The 23,894-nt window shown below is 40.6% G+C and overlaps 1 protein-coding gene across 2 annotated transcripts in view; it reads right to left on the bottom strand.

Moving 5' to 3' along the window:
* Window positions 1–23,894, bottom strand: part of cachd1 (cache domain containing 1) — a 102,786-nt gene that overhangs the window by 53,461 nt on the left and 25,431 nt on the right. For both annotated transcript variants that reach the window (XR_004898695.1, XM_031283816.2), the window contains exons 2-3: window positions 7,885–7,947; window positions 559–707 (exon numbers count right to left, since the gene is read on the bottom strand). Coding sequence is in view for 1 of the 2 variants with exons in the window: in XM_031283816.2 (XP_031139676.1) it covers window positions 559–707; window positions 7,885–7,947 (212 nt within the window). In the remaining variant the exon portion in view is untranslated. The remainder of the gene's footprint in view (window positions 1–558; window positions 708–7,884; window positions 7,948–23,894) is intronic.

Here is a 23,894-nt window from a genome sequence, read left to right as displayed (position 1 = left end):
TACGGAATATAAGTTGATGCAAACACAGCCGTTAAACCTCCAGGTTTTCCAAAAACTTCCATTACCCGTTTAAAAACTCAGTATCTCCCTGAATCCCTAGCTCCAATTACCATAACACATTTTAATGTCAAGGTACACTGCAGTTGAAGCAACAACTGGCACAACTACTAACTGCCTGAATAGGTTCTGAAATAAGGCTAGTTTAAAAAGGCTGCCAAGTATCAGAGTGCGCCAGTACTGCTCAAGGCTGCAAATGATGTGATGTCATTCAAAGATGATCATAAATGGGTTAAACAAGGAAGAGATGAGGATTTGTGTGTGTGTGTGTGTGTGTGTGTGTGTGTGGTTGAAGCATAAAGCAATGTATAGAGAACAGAGTGCAGGTGCTAACAGTAGGAGGTAAGTTTACACACAATGAATGAACCTCCTGCTGAGATTTGTGTGCGAGTGTTATGAGAGAGACAAAGACAAAGAGGAAAGAGTGAATGTGTGTCTGTGTCTGTGTGTGTGTGTGTGTGTGTGTGTGTGTGTGTGTGTGTGTGTGTGTGTGTTACTCACTCCATCATAGATGCAGGTATGGAGCAGCAGTCCTGTATCGCAGTGAGCGGAGAGGTGAGGTGAGCGGTGTACGAGGCCTCCACCACCTGTTTGTTCCGGTTCACCACATCCAGGTAGCGGTTAAACTTTTCTCGGATCTTTTTGGCCAACTGCACAAGGGAAACACAGATACATCAACAAGACTGTGATTAGTGGAGACACCTAATCTCTTGCTTCCTTAAATCCATTTTTTACCTGAAAGACTAGATGGGATATTATGTAGTCCTTAGCCTGCCTAAAACCTGCCAAACTAAAGCCTAAGGTAGCAAAAAGACAACGCATGCATGCACGCCTGTGTTACAATATTTGAACTGTGTATTTAACTGCAGGTCAGAACAGTTTACTTTCAAGCATTTCTATTCATCTGTTATTTCCCTTCTCCCCTCCCCTGTTAACTCATTATAGTGGGCTATATGCATTTAAATACAGCTGAATAAAGAAACTGACCTAGAGCAGCCTTTTCTCTTTTGCCTTCACTTAATCTTATTTGCTGCTTACTTACTATTTTTCTCTCCCACTATTTTTCTCCATTTTTTTTTTTCATAAATCTCAATGCATTTTCTTTGCTGGTTGCTTGCAGTGCATCTGCTTCTCTCTATCTTTTGCTGCTTTGTTCTTAAACAAGCTTCCTCTTACTGTGACCTCTGCTTTCTTCTATTTCTTAAAGTTTTAAATATAGTTTTAAAAAAAAGTTTTAAATGTAGCCCTCTTTCTGCAACGATGACGTGATGGATCTTTAAAAAGGTAATGCTAGAATTGTGCATTGATTCAAAGCACACAGTGCTGTCTCTGTCCTCAGGATGCCAGAATTTTAACTCTGCAAACGTCAACCAACAACACCTTAATGTTATCCCTGCGAGATTGACAAATGTTTACACACACACACACACACACACACACACACACACACACACACACACACACACACACGTCAGTTCTGAACATCCATGCGTACACAAACACAATTCAATCATCTCAAATAAAGCTAAGCAATATCAAAGATGCCCAGAACTCAGGCTGAACTAAGTGTGAAATCCATCACTGTTAAAAGCAGAGCCGAATGATGGATGTCTGAGGCTGGAGAACAAAAAACAATTCCCACACAGCACACCCTTCATCATTTAATAAGAAAATCCACCCTATAAGACAACATTGGGACAATTCAGAAGTTGAAAGTTGGGAGCAGAGGCATTGTAAATATTTGTGGAAAAGAACATGCATAAAACAAGTGCATAAAAGAGGTTTTGGGTTATAAAGTTCCAGCTCTTATGTGAATGTACCTGCTATCTTTCGCAGTGCATTTATGTAAAATTGTGTTTTAAAACAAATGCAAAACAGCCAATTCAGTCAGTGGTTACTGGGGGCCTTAATGAAGGCCCCTGGACTTGCATATATTATACTTTGTTTTTGTTCCTGTGGAGGACTGGGTTCTGGTTGAGCACACATCTCACAGTGCGCTTTTAAAAATGGGGTTCCAGCTCCTTTGGGAAAACTAATAACCAGCTCTGCAGCCGCCTCCTGGGGGGTGGATATTAATAACAAGCGCACCACCACCTCTTTATAACAGATTCCTGTTCTTGCTTTCTTTTGCCTTGAAAGGATGTTACGGGGAATTGTGAGGAACTCGCATCCACTTAATCTGAAACATCACATGCATGTAATCTGTTACAGATTATCCACTGCATTTGAAAGCTTGATCCACTGAGTTTACTCACAATCTGCTAAAGAACTAATTTCTAGTTAGAGCCAGTTACTTTTAGATTACCTTCCCATCTAAAATCTGTGAAAAATGTAAGAGCTTTGATTGATGTGGTGAGCATGGAGTTGTTGGGATGTAATGTTTTGATACGCTTTAGTACAATACTTGATAAACACAGAAATCTGATTTATTTAACTTCTGCATCTTAACTGACATTGTTATATCCACCGTTTTGTTAATTGTGACTAAGCAAATATTACCAATCATCTTTTATCTACTCCCCAAATGTCTGTGCAGGAAACATTCTCTGTAGATACTAATTTTATAATAGCTGTTTTGTGATTTGCTCATTTAGTTTATCTGTGACCAGTTTACGGTTAACCAAGATAGCCATTATACTAGCTTTCTGAGGCTAATGTGTTGCTAACACAACATATTAAAAAAACCATGTTCATTTACTGTTGTTCTAACTGTTGTTGTTCTAAATGTATTATAGTTTTTTTACTTTTACTCCTGTGCTCTTCATGTGTATGTTCACTAGATTAACTGTGTTTTAGGCTCCTTCCTAAGGGGACTGCTGGTGATGCTTTGTTTCTTCCTGGCACGAGGGAATGTGAATCCAGCTTCTTTGCTACTGTACTTTATCTTTTTCACAATACCTTTGGTCAAACTCTTGTCTATGGTATCTAATCTGTTTCAGCTTAATGTAACCTAAAAGCTTCAGTTGGCATCAACTGGAAATGGGGGGTTGCGTCCGACAAAGTTTCCGAAACAAAAATCCAACAAGTGCGCAGGTGAGAAAGCCGGCAGTTTGAACTTCTCTCTCAAGCTGTCTTTTTAAGCCATGCTAGCAGTGTGGCTCTCTGAATGGCAATGACGGCCATCCAGTTGGTCCAGAGGCCATTTGTTAAATTTAAAAAAAATTGGCTTGTTTCAATGTTTTTTGGGGTATAAACCAAATTCTTTTGTTTGAACTTTGAAAAAATATATACTAAGCCTTTGCTAGTAAATCAAAAGGGCCAAAATACTCGTACTATAATGTGAGTTGGCAGAATCATGACCACTAACTGAATTTGACCAGCGGGGTCTAATAAACTTCTAAAGACCTCACGGTTGGTTAAAGGATAAGGGATGCACCTGAAAGGAATTCAGAGAGTTGTACAAAGTGTCAGAATACCTGTGTAAATTAAGTTTTTTTAATTTAGATTTCAGATTAATTGCAAAAAATCTCATTAAGGGGTATGTGCACATTGGTGGCAACAATAACACCACAAAAAATGGTGGTCTAAATACTTTCCAAAGCAATTGTAAGTTACCTTCTCAGCCGTTTTGAATACAGAGAAAGGCTTATTTCCACAGTAACTGGAGCCCCTTTGTTCACATCCCATAATTACCGGTGCCTGCAAAAGGGCTGCGATTCAAGCCAGGAACAGGGAAATGTACCGCGACCCACTGACCGCTTGTACACCTAATCAGCCGGCCGCTATTCCTATTAGTGGTTTAACAGGGGCCTGAGGTGCAGCCCAGAATTACTCCTGCTCAACCACAAGGAACACACCCACACACACACACCAAGACACTAACATGTGCGCTCTCACACACGGACATAAAGTTAAACACACAAAATGTGGTACTCCCCCACACACAGTACTGTCCATGCATAGCAGCATGGCAATTAGCTGCAGTGGACTTTGTATTAAAAAGGGGGAAATGGGCCAGTGTTCAGCTGAGGAGTGTTTCCATAGCTGGGGGGTGGAGGGGGGGGGGAGAGCGAAAGTAAGACTGGACTTTTAACAGAGTGACTTAAGAGAAACCAGACACATCGAGCCGTGCAAGTTAAAGCTTAAGTTACAGTCTGCCACAGTGCAACCAAAGCAAACCTGTGCTCTGCAGATTAACCACACACTCCAAAACACAGGGCTCCTCTCTCCGACCCATCCAACCGGCTTTTAGAGTTTACAGCACCCAGTGGGGTTGGTTCAGCCACAGAACTGCAGTGAATAGAGCGGCTCACCCCGACGTCTTGTCCTGGAAATTTTAAGGTTAGCCAGGCAGCCTTCAACCACAGTTACTGGTGTTTATGGCAAGACCAGGACTTAGTTTGGGATGAGGTTAATATAGGGAGTATAACAGGGATGCTAGTTGAGTTCTGCAGAACTAATAAACTGCACAGTGGAAACTTGACTGCACATGTCCCGCTTCTCCTTGGATTAACTAATTTTGTTATTGAATTAGTGCATTTTCACTGGTGAGAAGGGGACACATTGTTTCAATTGAAAGTTTTGTTATACATAGCACACTGCTTCTTTGTTCGCCCTACCGAAGGTGATGTGAACATTTTAGCATGATTTGAAATGTCTTTCAATGCTAAAATGGGGGAAAAAAACTCCTGCTCACAAGTCTGTTATGAAAAGCTGTGTCAGTTTACAATAGAAGAATAAGAATAGAATAAAAGACAATGATCTTAGTGATACCAATATAAGACCCAGACACTGCTATTTTCTGGAATTAACTCACAAAACATGTCTTACAACAAGATGAATTAACTGTTAATTTGATATCAGGCTGATGCTGTGAATTGTTTGTTTAAATTTACTTTTAAATTTACTTTTATATACCAAGAAAAAGTGAGATATATTTAGTTTCTTACGCCCCTAACTGATATCGTCGAAGAAAGGAGTAAATGCAGTAAACAGATAACATGTCAGCAGTGTAGACCTGACAAAGAAATGGTGAAATAATCAAAATCTCATTTCTCACTTGAATGGAACCATTTTTGGTTGTCCTTTTCCTTCCATTTCTTAAATGTCACCTTGTGAAGACTGCATCTACCTGGGCTGTGACTGATAGCCGTAACACTCCCACACACATAAACATAGAGTCGTATACTGAACTGATATACTGTAGCACTCCTAATGTGGGTACATCCAATCCTATTAGGATGTAAATACAGCTAAGTGTAGTACTCCTAAAAAACAACAAAAAAACCTTTAACATTTGTATCCACTTTTCCGAGGTATTGATCTACAAGCCTTAGTTTGAGATCTTCATATTAACTTTTAGAATCTATGTAAAAAAGTGATTTGTTTATATATATATATATATATATATATATATATATATAACCAGGAAAAGGCCTCACTTAGATTAAAATGATCTTTCACAGGATTGACCTGGCTACAACAGCAGTTTAATTCTCCATAATAAATAATTCAGTCAGTAGGTAGCTCATGATTTCTTTTTTTGATTGGATTATGGATTTTCATGGATTGCATTGGCTGTATAAAGCCTGATCTTTATTCATATCTTTATTTTAACTCATAGAACTCATGGATATTACTTTGTTAAAACAACCCATTGCTAAGCCAAAGCATTGCATGCATGTGAATGTGGGACCAGCATTATAACATACAACAGCATCAAGCAGTTTCAATTCATGATATTCACTGACAGCACGTCAAAGAGTAAAAGGATAGAATAGACAGGAACAGACTCAATGACAAAGACAGAGTGAGGGAGAGCTCGTGTCATTAGAGAGGGACAGATATCTGCTTTTCTCTCTAAATAATGAATTTCCAGAGGAGAAACTTGTCTCCTTGCCGTCGCTCCTTGCTCTCTCTTCTTCTGCAGACCCACTGCTAATTGAGTCTCACTTTGGCTCATGGACACAGCCCCTCTGCCCAGAGAGAACACGCAAGCCAACTATGCCAGAGCTGTCATCTGAATTAGTTGGAATCTGCCTCAGGGGGATTGCAGCTAGAATGTATGGCCACCAGTGTTTCCCACACATAGACTAATGTGTGGCGGTGCGCCACATTATCAACACCAGCCGCCGCACATTGCGTTTCGGTTTTTTTTTTACGCTATTTAAAACACGTTCAGCTGCATTTCCTTTCCCTGCTCTCCTCCATCTCTCTGCCACTTTCGTCTCTCTCACACACACACACACACACACACACACACACACACACACACACAGCCCCTCCCACCGTGCACACAGTGTCTGTCTCCATAAAGGAGAGAAGACGGCTGGCGAAATTCACAAGTTCACGAAAGGCTGGTATCTATCTTGTGAACACCTTTATACAATCTCACATTAAAAAGTGCTATAAAAATATTTTATATTCTGAATACAATGTTGTGTGTTAATGTTGGAGTCCCGACCCGACTCTTAGCAAACAAGCGATTGTGCCTGCTTTAGAAAGTTAACTAGTCGCAAGTTTGCGGTAAAATGCAGTTGGGTTGTCGAGGTCAAAACACTATGTAGCAGCTCTGAATCAAATAAACGTATTATAAATAATGTTACGTAATTTTTTTACTCTTACACTGAATGTTTGCTGCTTCAATCCAGATGAGTATTGAAAAGTATTTTCCGCGACTGAAAAAGGCACGTGTTGAGGATGAGGACCAGCCTGAACTGGAGGTATCAGTCTGAAACAGAGCTGAACAGTCCGACCAGTGGAATTAGTTATTAATTTGTTTACAATATTTTCAGGCTTCAACCAGTGAAAGACAGGGTCAGGGAGAGGGAGAGAGAGAGAGAGAGAGAGAGAGAGAGAGAGAGAGAGAGAGAGAGATTTGTTAGGCATTGAAGTAGGAGAGGAGGACAGCATCCAACAGCGTGTTGTTACGAAAATAAGTCTATTCCAACAAGGGCGTGAAGTCAGTGCTCTACACTTAATCCATGTGATATCAATTCAAAACCTAAGAAGTATTGTAGCTGAGGGTTCTGTAAATGGAAATGTGTTTAGACCTAAGAGAGACTTGCAAAACAGGTTATGATTATCACGATGAACTCTCTATAGCGTGGAAATACTAGGGGTTGTATATAAATTCTATTTCTGTGCAAGTTACGAAGGAAAAGGCTACGCCACTATTGAAAAGAAACAGCAATGCCTCAAGGCCAATTTGGAGCCGCCTCTGGAATAGTAAATAGCTGCAAGGTGAGAGGTATTATATATTTCACACAGATGGATACCCTGATAAACACACAGAAACATAGTCACAGGAGAAATGCAAACAAACATCCACCTGTCTGTTCTTGCTGGTGGCTGTTTACCAGTCTGGTGTTTACCGCCGCTCTTCGTCTTTGACGCATGAGTGCACACACACACACACACACACACACACACAATGCCTGCATACAATCATGTTTGACTAGATGCTGGACGCCAGATAATCGAAAGATTTTTTTTCCAATATGGGACTAAAATGGCTCACATACATTTTGACTTGTGGATTTAAGTTCATCAAAAATATGCCCTTCTCTCCCTCAAGCCTTCTTATTCTGTCTTACTGCAGCTCTGCACTCATATTGTGAACAGAGGGAGGGAGACAGACAGCTCACAGACTTGTGGAAAAACAGACAGAGAACTTCAAAGACAATGAGACAGCAGCCGCAGAATTTTAATAAACCCTCTTTTTCCTCTGATGGCGAGTGTATGTGCTAGTGTGTCTGTTCATTGCTGCTGTATTGAACAATACACCGAAACAGACACAATCTATGGTGCCATCCAAGCATGCAGGTACACACACAGACACACAGAGAGAGAGAGAGAGAGAGAGAGAAGGAGAAGCCTGTTACTCACCTGCTGCACTTCTGTCTCTCCGTTTGATGTCTTCTCAGTATACACAAACGAGTTGAAAATCCTCTGTAGGGAGAAAGAAGCAGAGACAGTGAGGTTAGATCAGGAGGAATGCAGAAGATTTGGATCCAATAACGGAAAACCATCTCCTGAGGAAGAGTATTGGCAGAGTTCCTTTATAGAGAGAGATTTTTGTTCCAGGTGTTGCTGAGCAGATTCCTTTTGTTATCAACACTCTAGGATTACATCTACAAAAAAGAAGCTGAATGCAAAAATACTTTCCCTGTGGGAATCTACAAACTATTGCATTATTATCACAAGGTTAACAAAGAGTTTAAGCATTCACACCTCTTTATGTTTGGTGCCATACCTGCACTTCCTCAACTTTACAAAGAATCCAGTCAAACCAGGAGCTTTTGGGGGCTGCGTGCCATTCATTCATGCTAATTAAGCATACCAGCTATAATGAAGCTGTGTGCAGACCAAAATGTTTCAATATTCATGGGTTTCACAAAGTACGAAGAAATTGCAATTGAATATGTCAGATACTCTTGTCTTATTTACTTATTTTTTGCACAATTCTTCGAGATAATTTTATCTTGTATTTTCTTGAAGCTTTTGTTTTTAATAATTTGTGTTGCAACAATATTCCATACACTGATGTATCTGATGTTTGGCTTAAAAAAGTAGTAGACTTTTCAGAAAATCCATTCATTCATTCATGCAGTCATTCATTTATTTATCAAGTATCAAGTAAAAGTTTTGTCTTCAGTGGTGCCACTGCAACCACACCACCTGAATTGTACTACCTTGTTAAACGTTAACGTTAAATGTGCAAATAAAGGACATTTTCAGGTTTAAACTTGAGACATGATTCCTTTAAGTAGTGAAGAAACAACAAAAAAACTCCTTAACAGGTTAAAGTAGAACCATACAAGGTAGTCTATATTCAGTGCAAACAACTGCTCAGTAACTGAACATCCTCAATTTCAGCAGTACCTTTTTGATTTAGATAAATCGGTGATCATCCAGGTCACAGTGGATCTAGAAGTGCACCATTAAGCCATAGGCAATATCCTCGACATTCCACTTCCGGGATTACTCTGTTGCCGCCGGAAAATCCGCTGGATTTCACTCATTTAGGCCGGATATCTGTTGCCTTGGGCTTCCTTTCTGTTGGCATTTTAAACTCCGGTCGATTTATGAGGACTATGGTTAACCTTTTCTCAGATCTCTGCAGGGTAAATCCAGACAGCTAGCTAGACTATCTGTCCAATCTGAGTTTTCTGTTGCATGACTAAAACAACTTTTGAACGTACACGTTCTACCAAAACAAGTTCCTTCCGAGCCTATTTTGCAGCGGCACCGCGGCTTTTCTCCGGTGCTTAGCACCGCCCAAGACGATTGTGACTGGTTTAAAGAAATGCCAATAAACCAGAGCACGTTTTCCTCCCATTCCTGAATGCTATGTGGAGTAGCCAGACTCTCCTCCAGCACACTTGGGAGGAGGGTCTGGCAAAGTGAGACTATAGGCAACTGGACTGAAGTGAAGACATTTTTAGCCCGAGAGGCTAAATATCTTCAAGAATCTGCAGAAAGTCCAGCTAGTTTTACTAAACCAGCACTGTTACTCTATGGAGAAAATCCAGAGTTCAAACAACTCATCCAAAGTTACTGCTGGATTAGTCTACATCCTTGACGTTCCACTTCCGGGATTGCTCCGGTGCCGCAGGAAATTCTGCTGGATGCATGTATTTTCGCCGATGTCAGTTTCCTTCCGCTTTATTTGTGTTGGAATTTTAAACCTCAGTGGATTTATGAGGAGTATGGTTAACTGCTCCTCAGATCTCTGCAGGGTAAATTGAGACAGCTAGCTCGCACAACTATTTTACCAAAACAAATTCCTTCCCTAAGGCTATTTTGCAGCGGCACCGTACCTCCGTCCTGCGCTTAGCACCGCCTATGACGATTGTAATTGGTTTCAAGTAGAGATGGCCCAATACCATTTTTGGCTTCCCGATACCGATTCTGATACCTGAACTTGCGTATCGGCCGATACTGAGTACCAATCCGATACCAGTGTGTCATATATTTTATTATGTTTTAACAACTGTGTACTACTATCCCTGTATGGATGTGATATTACTTCTATCTTTGTTGTCGGTCTGGCTCAGGTTAAACTCTTTGTGAAACATGAACAAACGCAAACAATGAATGCCACAGAACTTTCATTTATTATGCAGTTTGACAGTCAGTTATAACGGAAAAAGAACATAAATAAACTACTTAAACGTAGATTTTCTTTAGGGCTTTATTATGTGGTATCGGATCGGTGCATAAACTCCAGTACTTCCCGATACCAGCGTTTTAGGCAGTATCGGAGCCGATACCGAAACTGGTATCGGCTCATCTCTAGTTTCAAGAAATGCCAATAAACCAGAGCACGTTTTTCTCCCATCCCGGAATGCTAGACCCAGACCCTCCTCCTAAATGCGCAAAAACAAACAAAAACAAAAACTGAGTTGATAGTCCTTTCTAATGAAAATGACATTTTGATTTGTTAAGCACAGGTGTAATTAATAACATTAACTAATACCATTAATGACTGCTACATTCAGGCGTTTCAGGACCTTTGTATTTTGGCTTGCTAATGTTAAATCAGTTACACTTGTGATTCTCCAGCTATGGCAAGTCTAAATGCAGTGAGGCAGTTTTTTAAGAAATCAAATATATAATTTACTACATCATGTAATAACACACAAGACAATCTAAATGATTGCTTGGTGATGTATTCACAGGTCCCCAGTGTTGTGAGTTGTGAAGTATTATGATAGTGCCTAACAAAATATGGTGAGACTACGGGTAATTAATGAACAACTACCAAACTGACGTAGTTACATAGTCTTGATTGTAGATCCAGAGTGAGGCAGACATCAGTACTGATGCTTTTCTCTGCTCAGACAGTTGCATCTGGAGCCTTTTTATTACTGGTCCAGAGAGAATGATAAACTGCCAAAACAACCAACCCACAGACCCAGACAGTAATGTTCTGTCATTTACATCAGTTTCTAGGTCTGGTAGCAAAATGCGTCACCTGTCTGAATCTGGAGGTCAGCCATAACACAAAATGAAGGTTTTTATGAGCGCCGAATCACAACGTGATGTTGAATTTTCCCATTCACCTTCCAGACTGAAACATTTTAATAGTCCCTGGTTTATATTGTTAAGTGAATAGGAAGCGGGGCACTACATTAGGCATGGAGAAAATTAGTCCTGGTGTGACCTCAGCCTTAACACACACTAAGAGAGCTTCAGAAACACATTTTAAGAGCTGCCTGAATAACACACACACACATTTTTTTAGATGGTCTCCTGGGTCCCATCAGCTAAACCGTTTCTCTCTTTGACACACACATACACACACACACACACACACACACACACACACACACACACACACAAGTGCTATGTGGCAGCTACAAACTAATGTTTGTGTTGAGGCAGCAGGTAGGCAGTTGTTTCACTGTAAGCCACCCCACTGCAAACACAGCCTTAAATTACCTGGTTCCACACTGCAACCATTTCCTGCTGCCTGTCCACACCTTTTGTTAGATACATTCCAGAGGACACCAATTACCCAGAATGGACCACATCCAACTAAACTGGAGCCACTACAGACTGTTATTGCCTAGCTGTAGCTACACCTTTACAAGGAACAAAACAAAGTTTTATTGGTTTTCACAGTTAAAGTGAAAGGGGAGAAGTTCCTTCAGGATAATGTAGCCTTCAAAATATCAAAAGATTTGTATGATTTATACTAGGATGCCTTAAAAATATATTTCTTCCACCGACTCTTGTAAAGAAATGTAACTTAATGGCACCATCATGAAAGTAGGACCATTAATCCATTAATATGATAATTATTTCCTCCATTAATAGATCAATCCTTTGGTCTATAAAACATCAGAACTCACAATTGTATGCTCTTTGGTCTCACTGACACTACAAAACCCAGAGATATTCAAGTTGCTATAATGTAAAACAAGGAGTAGCAGCAAAGTTTGACATTTGAGAAGCTGAAACCATTCAAATATTTACATTTTTGGCTGGAAAACAAAACATATTTAATTAATAGATTTCTTTTGTAAAACAGTTGACAATCAAACAAATCCACAGAGATACAAAGATGCAAATAAACAGATGCAGCTATGCTGCAAGATCTCCTTACAATGCCTCTTCTGGGCCATAATTATGGCAGTTAATGGTAGTCCTGAAAATTCTATTACGTCTAATGTGGCCTATAAACGAACGGTGCTAATTGTCAATCTGTCTTCAACAAAACGTTAACCCTTGCGTTTTCCTCGGGTCAAATTTGACCCACTTTCAGTTTTTAATATCAGAAAAATTGGTTTCTTTCAACCAAATTGCCCAGAAATAACATGGATGCACAGATATACGTTGTATGGAACCCATCTAACATTCTTTGCAGGTAAAATTAATGATTACTTTCATTGAATTTTGTGTGTGTTATTCAATTTTATAGCATTAAAAACATTTTTAAATGTTAATGTTTCTGATCTTAACTATTAGTCAAAATAATTCAGAATTTCTGCTTTTTTAACTCAAAAATTAGGTATGTCATAGAAATTAGGTTTATTGACTATGAATACAAAAAAAAATTCAATTTTGACCCAGAAGGACAACAAGTTCGTGGTCAATAAGAAGACAACACAAGCGTTAACATTGTGCTCAGTTTTAATCCCGCTCGTCTAAATGGAGTCCGCTGTCGTGACTGTTTGTGAGCATATTCCTTTTATTTTACAGAGGCATGAGACTAACAGAGAAGAGCTATAAAAAACGTTTTATTAGGTTATCACTACACACACAGCTGCATATTTCACTACCGAGTTATTTACAAAGTGCAAAACCAAGCTCAGACAGTCTACTGTTCCACACCCATCTTAGTGGAAAGACGAGAAGGTCCAAAGATGTAGAACTACCAAATAAACACGAACAAGGACACACAAACAGAGCTGTCACTTCTAAACAGGAGTCATGTGCTCTCAAAACACTACACTAACAAAAGAGAAGAAAAGTGGGGGGAGAAATAGGCACTGGAATCGAGAAACACTTAGTTTCCATTAAGCCAGCAATTCTGAAAAATTGGGAACAAATCCTGAAGCAAGAGAAAACTCCTGTTGTTGATTAGTCACAGGTTAGCTGTCTTTCTCCCAATGCCTCGAGTGTTTGTTGTTGGAGCTGCTTTGCGGTTTTCACAGCTATGGAGCAGCCAGGGAGGAATGCTCAGCTCTGAAACCCGAGAGGCCTGAGGCTGCCTGGGCCACCATGAGCCTGTGGCCTCCCCTGAGCCATAATCAAACACTGAAATGTACACAGACACATTCACACCAGTATAGAGGCACACACACAACTGTACAGTGGCAGTGGTGTACTCAGACTTCCCTATACACCTTACTGCCTCCAGGTAGGACTGGGCAGTATAGAAAAAATACATATGAGAGATACAAGAAGATGAGGAAAATCCACACTTAAATTATGCAGTGGATATCCAACACTCTGAATATGTGTACATGCACACCAATATTCCACTTTTATTCCAAATATGACAATATTCCGAATTTGATCCAGGTCATGTAAACAGCATATTCCGGTTGAATATTCGGAATAAGGCCTTTTTCCGAATATAGCATTTTCCGATTAAGACGTGGGATATTCCGATATTATTCGGCTTTTAGAGGCATTCTAAAAGTCGGGGGTTTTACTGCAGTTTAAGCCCAATTTATGGCCTCTTGCCTGTTTACTGCTTATGGTCAGCTCTGTGCGTTGCTATGGTTGCTGTACACAAACCAACCAGCCAACAGTTTGCAAGGCTGCAGACCGGATAAGAAGGAGAAACACAGCAACTTTTAAACATTATCAAAGACTTGGATATCAACAGGTTTTTGACAAACATCGCTACACCAACCTTTTCAAGAAGCTGGTTGAAGGAATGAAAGAGGGACGCTGTGTTTGCACGGTCCAACAAGTCCGCCACCGCTGGTAACAGGGACACTATACACAGTCCTACCAATTTTTTTTTTTTTTACACTATTCCACTAATCCACAGGTGGCGGTAACGTGTAAAGATATGCTGCAATGGGTCAACAGAGGCAGGGAGGAAGAAGACTGCAAGCCAGTAAACAATGCTGGATTTAAAATAAATAAAATCAGCTTTGGTAAATGTTTTATGAGGAAGGAAATACAGTCCACGTTTGTTAGACCTCAAGGATACACACAATGCGTTTTGGTGACACTGAATGTATACATAACTTTTGTTTGTTTACAAGAAAACTCTGCAGGGCCCCTTTTAAATAAAACATTTAACTGGATCCAAATAGGCAGCTTTCTCAACACTAATCTCACAAGAAATGCATCCAAACTCCTGTCCATTGATCAGCACCAGCCTTTGTGTCATTAAGCCAGTTTTAAATCCATCCACCTTAAGGTTAATCCTAACCACGGACCAGTGGTTCACATGAATGACTAAACCTCAGTGGAAGCTCAAACTGCGAGTTACAGAGATGAATAACACAACATGTGTTGTAGTATATTTGTTATAATGATACAGGGTTGGTAGTTGTTGCTGCAGTCTTATTGTGTTGCGTGTATTAGAAGACGTATCATTTAAACTCTTTCCCAGCTTTGTCCAGACATATAACTTAACCTGCTCCCCTCTCAATTATAGGAAAATAAGAGATTAAGATTGAGCAGATTACACATCACAAGAAAACTCCTGCAATCCTGCTTTAGTACATGCTGTTAGATTGCACTGTTGATGTGTAGAGTCCCACAAAAACGACCTCTCCCCTTTATCATTTTGTTTCTCTTTCTTGGCCCCCCAATTCTCTTTGCACCCTGTTATAGCAGCTAAACCATGGGAACTCTCCAAAAATATGGCATCCATTTAATTGGGCCTGCCTCTTTAGCTCTTCTGTCAGGCTCTCTTTGCGATGCTATAAACTACCCCAAGGGGCTCTTCTCTTTTAAAGAGACTCTTCTGTTCGGTACGAGGCAGAGACTTAAAATCCAGAGAGATGACCGAAAATACCAGCCCAAAGAAGAAGAGACTTTGAGAGTCACTTGTGTATGTTTTTAGGTGAAAATACATGGAAACAGGCACAGTGATACAGGGTAAAAGAGAAGAGAAAAATGAAGCAGACTGTGGAGAGGTAAAGGCAAGAGCGAGTAAGGAAAGAAAAAAAGGAAGTAGGAAAGAGAAGGCCAACTGGGCTGAATTGAGAACACATCTATTAGCAATTCCCCCCATCTTCAAAGGCCAGAGTGGAGCCGTAAGCCACCCTAATTTGGAATTGAACTAGCGCGCGCACACACGCACACGCACACGCACACACACACAAATCCTGTCTTCAGGGCTTGCTGATCACTGATCCACGGTTTATCTCTGAACAGACCAGAGGGCAAAAATGGGAGCATGGGCATACCACGAATGTGTGTGTGAGCAAGTCAAAGTGATGGTGTGCCAATGCGCAGACTGTGAATGAGGGCTATGCCCAGGCCTGGTGCATGTATGTGTAGCTCATCGACTGCTTAACTGTCACTACAGGCTTCTCATTGTAGAAAATGTCTGTAAACGTCTTACACACATACACACACATTTCACATTCACACATTAGGCTGCAGTGTAGATGTTTTGGAGCTGTAGAGTCTGAACGATTAGTTTCCATACAACTGACAGATAAAAGCCTAAAGCCCAAAGGAGAGTAACTGCTGCCTACTCCATGTTGCTGGTATACAGCTCAGCTCAGCCTCCCTCCTTCCTTCAGTGCTTTACCCCCCCCCCTCCCCCCCTTGGCTTTTCCTCTCTCCCTCCCTCCCCCAGCCAACTCTCTGCTCATTGCACTACAAAGAGCTGGAGCTGGGGATGCGGCATCAGAGCTTCGCCTCTGATGTGCATGCATGTGTTTTTTTTTAAAACTTTTTTCCAAGACCCTTTGCCATGTCTCCATCCTGAACGTCGCCCTCCCATCTCGATTTTTTCCTGAACACTACAAAGCAGAGTCAGGTAACTGGCACCTGGGAGTGTAAAAGAGAGCTGGGGAGAGAGAGAGAGAGAGAGAGAGAGAGAGAGAGAGAGAGAGAGAGAGAGAGAGAGCGCACACCGTTTCTGTATTTTTGCAATACAACAATAAAAGTCTGAAATAATTGCACCTGCAGTTTAAAGCTCCACAACACAGACCAGAGCAAGAGAAGAAAATAGCATTTGTATTCATTCATTTGTCTATGGGGAGGAACCTGGTGAACTAACCTAGAAAACTCAGAAATGCTTCAAAAAAGGATTGACTGTGTTTCCTATCAATTATAACTATGCACAACACAACCACAGCTCAGTTAGAAACCAGATAACATGCAATTTTTGGTTCTGTGGAATCTTTTCACCGAGCTTAAACAGTATTTCTCCTAGCTACAGTCATGCCAGCAGGAAGTTGAGTTGATAAAAGCCAGGCTTGTGATTCTCTTTTAATTAGTGGGACATAGGGGTGTGCTATATCATACTGGTCACGATAATACCGGTGCAATTGTTTATATCATATGATATGAAAGAATTCATACTGTGATAATGGCAATATTTCGACATGCTGACGTGATTATAAAAGGAGATTAATCACCAGGCCTGAACAAAACCAAGTTGCGAAAAAGAATCAATGTAGATTTAAGTTTCTTAAAACTGAAGCTCTTGGTGAAGTTGTTTTGTATGCGTCTATAAATGATGGGAAAAGAGCGTTTTAAAAAGGGGTAAATGCATCCTTTAAAGTGTCACCCAACCAAATATTAGGGAAAATATAAGGGAATCCATATTTTGTCTTGTCTCACCAGAGTTTGTTTGCACAATCCTGCACAGATTTCCAAAGCAATACCTTGAATGGAATGAATCTAAACTCATCAAGATGACAATGGCACCATAAAAAAGATGAAAAGAACGAAGGAGGGGTTATAGGAAGTTACAGGAGGAGACCTGTCCAATGTGGGTCTCTAAATGTCACTATAGGGGCTTTCCGACCGGAGGGATTTTTGCAGTTCTTAGAACTAAACGTTCCTAGAACACTTTTTTCGTCGTGTTCCGTCAGGAAAAATTTGGGGATTTTTAAGTTCCTCTGGCTTCAGTAGCGTACTTTTTTAGCTCCTACTTCAGAGCAGGGTCTTTTCCCTTTTCCTAGGTGTACTTGATTGGTCGAACTTATAAGTCACGCCCACTGCCAACTCGGAAACTTGCAAACAGAGCAACAACCAACAATGGGACATTTTTAACAATTTTCACCATCTTATTCATCATTAAATTCACTTCTGACAACGTTTTAGGTGAGAAATTAACTGTTTCGATTTCGAATATAGGCAGTCTTGCGAAAATTGATGTCGAATTGACAATTTGCTTCAAAGTTTTCGGAGTTCAGAAGCTCCATCAAGTGAGGCGACAGCCAGCAAGTGCCTGCCCCGGCTTCTAGCTCGTCGCTCGGCCACTCTTGCTTAGACACCTCACTGTAAGCTGGAGGTCTCTCAGACCGCTCTCGTAAATAAGAGGCTTTTATTTTGCCGTTGACGGTTCGTTTGTTTAAATATCACAACACATGTCCACCATAAGATTAACGGGACCCTGTGGTTAACTGTCTTTTCGGAGTTAAACTCCACAAGCGTGTCCTGCAGCTTGCCGGCCGTCACACACACACACACACACACACACACACACACACACACACACACACACACAGCGCAGCAGGCAGAGGCGGGGTCTGTTCCGAGTATAATAAAGCCCCGTCTGTGTTGAGCAAAACATGAATTACTACGAGAATGGACGTGCATTTAATATAGAAAAAAGTGCAAGTATTAGCATCATTTGTTGTTGTTGTATGTGACGCTAAGGTCTAGTGACGATGCTATAAAGACCGTTGCCGTGCTTGCATCACTCCCTTACCCCTCCTACCAGTCCCTATGGCCACTTGGCCAGTGGGAATGTAAACGGAAAAAAAGATTTTGGGGGAGAGTAGTTCTTAGAACTGCATAGAAGTGTACTTTTCCTCTAAAAAGTACAAGTACTATCCGGTCGGAAAGCACCTTATAATGGCCATAGAGAAACCAAACCCTTGCTAATTAAGTGCATCTCTATTTCAACCCAGTGGAGCAGGTTCTGGAGCTAATTAAATGTCAGGCTGTCAGTGTCTGCCAACTGCTTGCTGCTTCATTTAGAGGGTTCTGTGGGTCAATTTAATTTGCTTGAATCTAACGAATGGACAACCTGAGGCAAGGGCTCCAAAAGCCCTGGCCCACACATTGTGTTAGTGTGGAGAGCGCATGTTTGCATGCAGCCTGCTAGTCAAAGGCTTGGAGCACCACGGTTAGCTAATTTACTGTGCTCCATTTTAAATCTTCTTTACGTGTCTTTGGGAGCTTGTGGACGTTCATGTGCACATGCAAAATAGGGAGGATTGCTGCCACATGCAGAAATGATTCTTAGCTTTTATATCTTCGTAAAAATGTGGCAATGTGACTTCAAGCTGTAATGGAGAAAACAGTCCAATGTTCTTTTAAAAGCAAAGTCTAAATCCCAGGCTGCACTGCTTTACAGAAGCACTGAATGATCACACTTTCACGCCTGATGTCAATCGCAAATCCCCCACTTTCATACCTCCTTCTCATTCTACTACTGCTGAGCTACTACTATTCTGATTTCAGTCACAGTAACACTGAGAAAGAAAGTAAAATAATTGGATCTTCCGTAAGCATTCAGAATCTGATGTAGTAATATGAAATTGTGATGTAGACACACGTGCGGCTTTCCAATGTAATCAATGGGCATTTTGGAAGAAAGTACTGCCAGATATGGGAATTGACTGAAAATCTTGAAAATGTTTTAAAGATATAACTAAGCACATTGCAATTGAGTGGGTCCTGTTCCAAGCGCTAAGGGTGTGGTGGTGGTTATAGCCTGCTGTCATGGTATCCACTTTGGGACATGAAGTGAAGACTGGGAACCTTTTCAACATCCAAGTCCAAGGCCTTGGACAAATGTGTCACACTGACCACATGTGATGACTTTTCAATGCAGAGCAACTCAAAAAAAAAAAAGGCACGTTTTAAAACATTTTCCACCAGAGTCCCTTATTCTATTTCTCGGACATCACCCAAAACGATTTCACGCCTTCTTGATGAGGCATGCCATTTAAACAAGAGCAGTAACAGTATTTATTTAACTTAACTAAGAGCTACAATATATTGGTCAGTATCTTCAGCGATATACATGTATAAAGCTGCCAGAAAAGGCAACAAGGAAAGAGACCCGTTTTCAGAAACATTCCTTGATGGTTTAAACCATAATTCAAGGACCCCGCCTTTGATACAGATATGAGCACAATTCCCAAAACACACTAACAAAAATTCAATGGCACACACCATTTATCAAAACGTCTCGCCCATGTGCGATAAATGTCTGACCTCAGAAGCAACCCTCTTTCACAGTTTTGTATCATGTCCCAAAATAACTCCCTTCTGGACTCAAATCTTTAAAACCTTCTCAGAAATCACCAATACTCCATTAGAACCAGAGCCTCTACTGATTGTCCGTGGAACATCTGAAACGTTGAGAAAATTGACCACGTTCCAACAGCAATTCCTCTCCTACTGTCTCATTACAGCGACAAAATTGATTTTGATGTCATGGAAAGGGACAGTAGTCCCTACACATAAGATGTGGCTCCAAGACCTGTCTAATACACTACATCTGGAAAGGATAATATATGTAATGAAGGACAACTTAGCACAATATATTAAGACCTGGCAACCCTTAGTTTCTTACCTGTCACAATGAAAGTTATAAAATACATATATGCACTGTTTTACTATACCTTCCGAGTGAGTTAGATGAGTAGAAACGACAGACTGGGATTGGGTAGGGTATAGAGGAACGAAACTCTCTTATATGCACTATGCATTTTTTCTTTTCTTTTATTTTTTATCTCTACCTTCGTTCTTTAGTAGTTCTTCTCCGATTTTACATTGTATGCTTTAATTGTGTTTTTCTGTAACGAATGTTTTATGTATACAGATTAATAGTTGTAATTTTACTTTCACTGTTCTAAAAAAAAGAAAAATGAATGAGCACTGACTTGACTAATTCACTGTCTGTACAATACTATGTAGCTCAATAAAAAGAAATTAAAAAAAATGGCAATGAATGGATAATGGAAGTATGGTTTTTGGTACCTGTTTGCTCTTGTTGTTTTGTATTAGGGCTGCAACTAACTATTACTTTCATTATAGATTACTTTCATTAATTATTTAGTCTTTAAAAAGATCAGAAAACAGTGAAATATGGCCACCAAAACATCCTACAACACCAGCGACGTCATTACATGTATTTTAACATTTTACTATAATGTAAGAACAAGAAAAGCAGCAAATTGTCACATTTGAAATATTGTTATAATCCAAGATGTGCTGTGTTCTGTATGTTGTGTTCTTTGTTAGGTTTTTTTTTTCCCCCTCTCTCTTCTGTCTTTATTCTTTTTCTTGAAAATCAATAAACATATTTAAAAAAAAATAAATAAATAAATAAATTTGAGAATCAGGAACTGTCAAATGTTATTGATTTTGTTTTTCTTATCAATACCACAAATGATTACAATCACCAAAAAGCAGACATATTTTACTAAATTGAGCTAAAGCCTGAAAAAAACCCAAAAGGTTTAACAAAACAGATCCTGCAACTCATCCAAAAAAACACATCAAAATCCCAATCTGTCTTTAATTTACAGCCATAAAACAAGTCATAGCACTGCTGCACGTTACCAACTGTAATCAACTGCCTAATGAGGCAGAAAGACAGACCTACACAAAGTGGTTTAAACTCACAGCTACAGATGCTTTAGATATTATTCACGCCAAATGTACTATAGAGTGCAAAGACCTCTAAATGGACTTTCTTTATCTCCCTCTCACTCATTCCACCAGGGTCTCGTCGAGCCCAATGCGGTGGGAGGGTAAAGCCTGTCAGCTATCGGGTGCTGAGGTTCTGAAATAACAAGACCCTCTTTTGTCCAAACAGCATCGGGGCCAACAGAGAGAGAGAGTCACCACCATGCGGATCCTAACAGCCCCCCACCACCCCCTACACCTACCCGAGAGGCTCTCAGTCTCAGCCTGGGATGTTTGCCCTCCCTCTCCACCAGACAGGATATAATGCGTTCCACATGTGAGAAAAAAATGGGATGGAATGGAGGGTGGAGGAGAGAAGGGAGGAGAGGCGAAAACTGAGGGAGAGTGGGACAGGGTCAGATGAGAGCAGTAGAGAGAAGAGAAAGATAGCAGTGCAGTGGTTTGATAACAACTAAAGCCAGTACGGACGCTGTAGATGTTTTACCTTCTTGTCTGTGAAATCAAACGTACTTCATGTCTAGTGTTACCCCATTTAGCCCTCCTGTAGCACAAAGGATGGTAATGAACCATCTGAGTTGTGGTTTGCAGTCTGAAAATAAGGCATTGTGACTCAAATGAGAGACATAAGCTAGCAGCTTAGTGAGAGTAAATTAGGTTTCCGCCCCCCTCTCGCTCTCTCTTTGGGAGTTAAGAAACAATGAATGTTGTGGGCACTCACCATCAAACCATGTAAATTGAGGGTTGAATGGAGAGTGCAGGCATAAAGAGGGACATTGTGCCCAAAATTGTCTGAAGTTCTGACATAAACACAATGCTCAGAGTTAAGAAGTAGTGGTAACACTGTGACAGCTCTGTCTGACGATCCAGCTTTCTTATCTTAGCACAACATCTTAGTGTGTGTGTGTGCCTTTGAGAGCCTATATAGAGTGACTGTGGTAAGAGGCATACATGTAGGGTGCATGTCATTACCCCCACACAAGGCCCTTGGATGTTAAAGCAGTCATTAAAACAAGGCTGCAGGCCACATCAACCATGCACTGATCATACTTGACTAATTAGAAATACTAAAACTTAATGAAACACTCAGTTCTTGATGGCGGCATTCCTATTTTTTAATGAAAGTGTACTTAACTTTGTAAGCAGTATATATTGGAATATACCGTATAAGGCTCTAATGGGATATCAAACTAATTTTCTTTCGACTTTTTTGAGTTTAGCCTGAAAGCAGCACATACAACACATACGGTATGTAGCGGCAGTAGCGCCAAGCCAGCAGTGCATTATGGGAATAGCAACTGGCTGTTAAAGTGGAGCCAATGTGAAAACTTTCCAAGGACAGATCAAAGCTGCATACCTGAGCGCCTCCATTTAGCCGATAAAATCTAGGCAGTGAAAGAGGACGAAAACAAAACCTCACACACTGCGGTCAAATAAGTTCGACACAGGAATGCAAGATAATGAGAAAACTCTGTTTTTATAGGGGGTTTGAATGTTGCTCCATATCAAAAAGGTCCATAAATGAGGGTGTTTGTGTTCTCACAACATGAAAGAGACTAAAGCCAAAGGATGATCGTAGTTAAACCATCATACACTGTGTAGCCATTAACGTCATTGATAATTTGGTAATTTTGTGAATAACTGGGGACTAAGGCCATTTAGTTGAGATCCAAATTAAGTACTGTGCTCATTTCATATGACCAACTTCATGTCAAGAATGCTAGTAAATTACTGCGGGGATCAGGGTGAGGGAGTTCATAAAGAACTAAAAAAGAACCTCTGCTGCAAATCATGGTTGGCTAATGTGTACTATACATTCCTTTCAATTATCAGTTGAGACCTATAGTTGGGCCACGTGCAGGTTTACAATGGATATCCTTTAGTTAGGAATGGATACTGACACGTTGCTTTCGTGTATTTCACTTGTGTGTGACACTTTAAAATCTTACTGAAACATTTGGGGAAGGAAAAAATGCTCAATTTCAAAACACGCTGGGAATCAATCCCCTCTGTATTCCTGTGTCAGCTGGAGTTTATTATTACAAAATAAAACCTTTCAGAACCAACAGCTTAAACTGAGATGACAAACAACATAAATAAAGCAAACAGGCAGCGCAGCAGTGGAAACTAAGCAAGAGCCTCGCAAACACTTAACCTCTGGATTGGACTGGGCTTCAGCCACCTCAGGGCCCAATGCCAGCCTGCCAGCAGCCTCTGGCACCACAAGTCCCAGTCACACCCTTGTGGTACACCCTGCCAAGGCCAAAACTTCATACTGACCCCTTACAGATGTCCAAAGGATTAAAAAAAAAGTGTGTGAAAGAAAGGAGACTGATAAACTCTAAGCCGGGGGTCAAAGAAAAGGCAGGGAAAGAGAAACAGAGACAGTCAGTGCAGAAGGTCTCGTCACACAGGGCCAATAAATTCAAAACTTTGATATACGCTTCCTGCCAAATAAGCCCCGCTCTCTCAGCCAAGTGAAGGGATGTTCAGATGGGGCGCCTGCACTGTCTGTACAAACTATCCTGGATTATCTTCACATTCCTATGCTGTGGACTAATCTGTAAGGCTTTTACTTGCAGTTAACAAGCATCATTATATATGTTCAGTAGACAAAAGCCACACTAAAGTCACCATAAGAAAATAAGACACTGCGTTCTCGAATATGTGCCATAAAAACAGCGCTGTACTAACTCAATCACTTCTCTGAACAATCATTTTCACTTTTTTTAATCCTTAAAATTGGAAGGCGGTGAGAATCAAAACTATGTTAAGGAAGGAATATAAAGGTATTGAGGAAGAAGAGAAAGAAAAATAAGGATACTGCCTAAACGAATATAATGTGTGTATGTCTCAGGCAGGTGAAAGTGAGGGGGCCGCAGAAAAAACTAACTAACAGAGGAACAGATTGGAGAGATGGGGAAAGAGATAAAAAAGAGAAAGGACAGGGATGAAAAAAATGTTCCCGGGGTGGTCTCCTTCTCGGGTTCCTGAGCACGATGTGAGATCATGTCTGGCCACTGTTATAAGGTCTAATAGCCCGGGCGTTTTGTTCTACTTCATGTATTCTT

Source organism: Sander lucioperca, chromosome 11 (genome assembly GCF_008315115.2).
Source record: "Sander lucioperca isolate FBNREF2018 chromosome 11, SLUC_FBN_1.2, whole genome shotgun sequence".
NCBI lineage: Eukaryota > Metazoa > Chordata > Actinopteri > Perciformes > Percidae > Sander > Sander lucioperca.
This window is presented reverse-complemented; position numbering and strand designations above follow the sequence as displayed.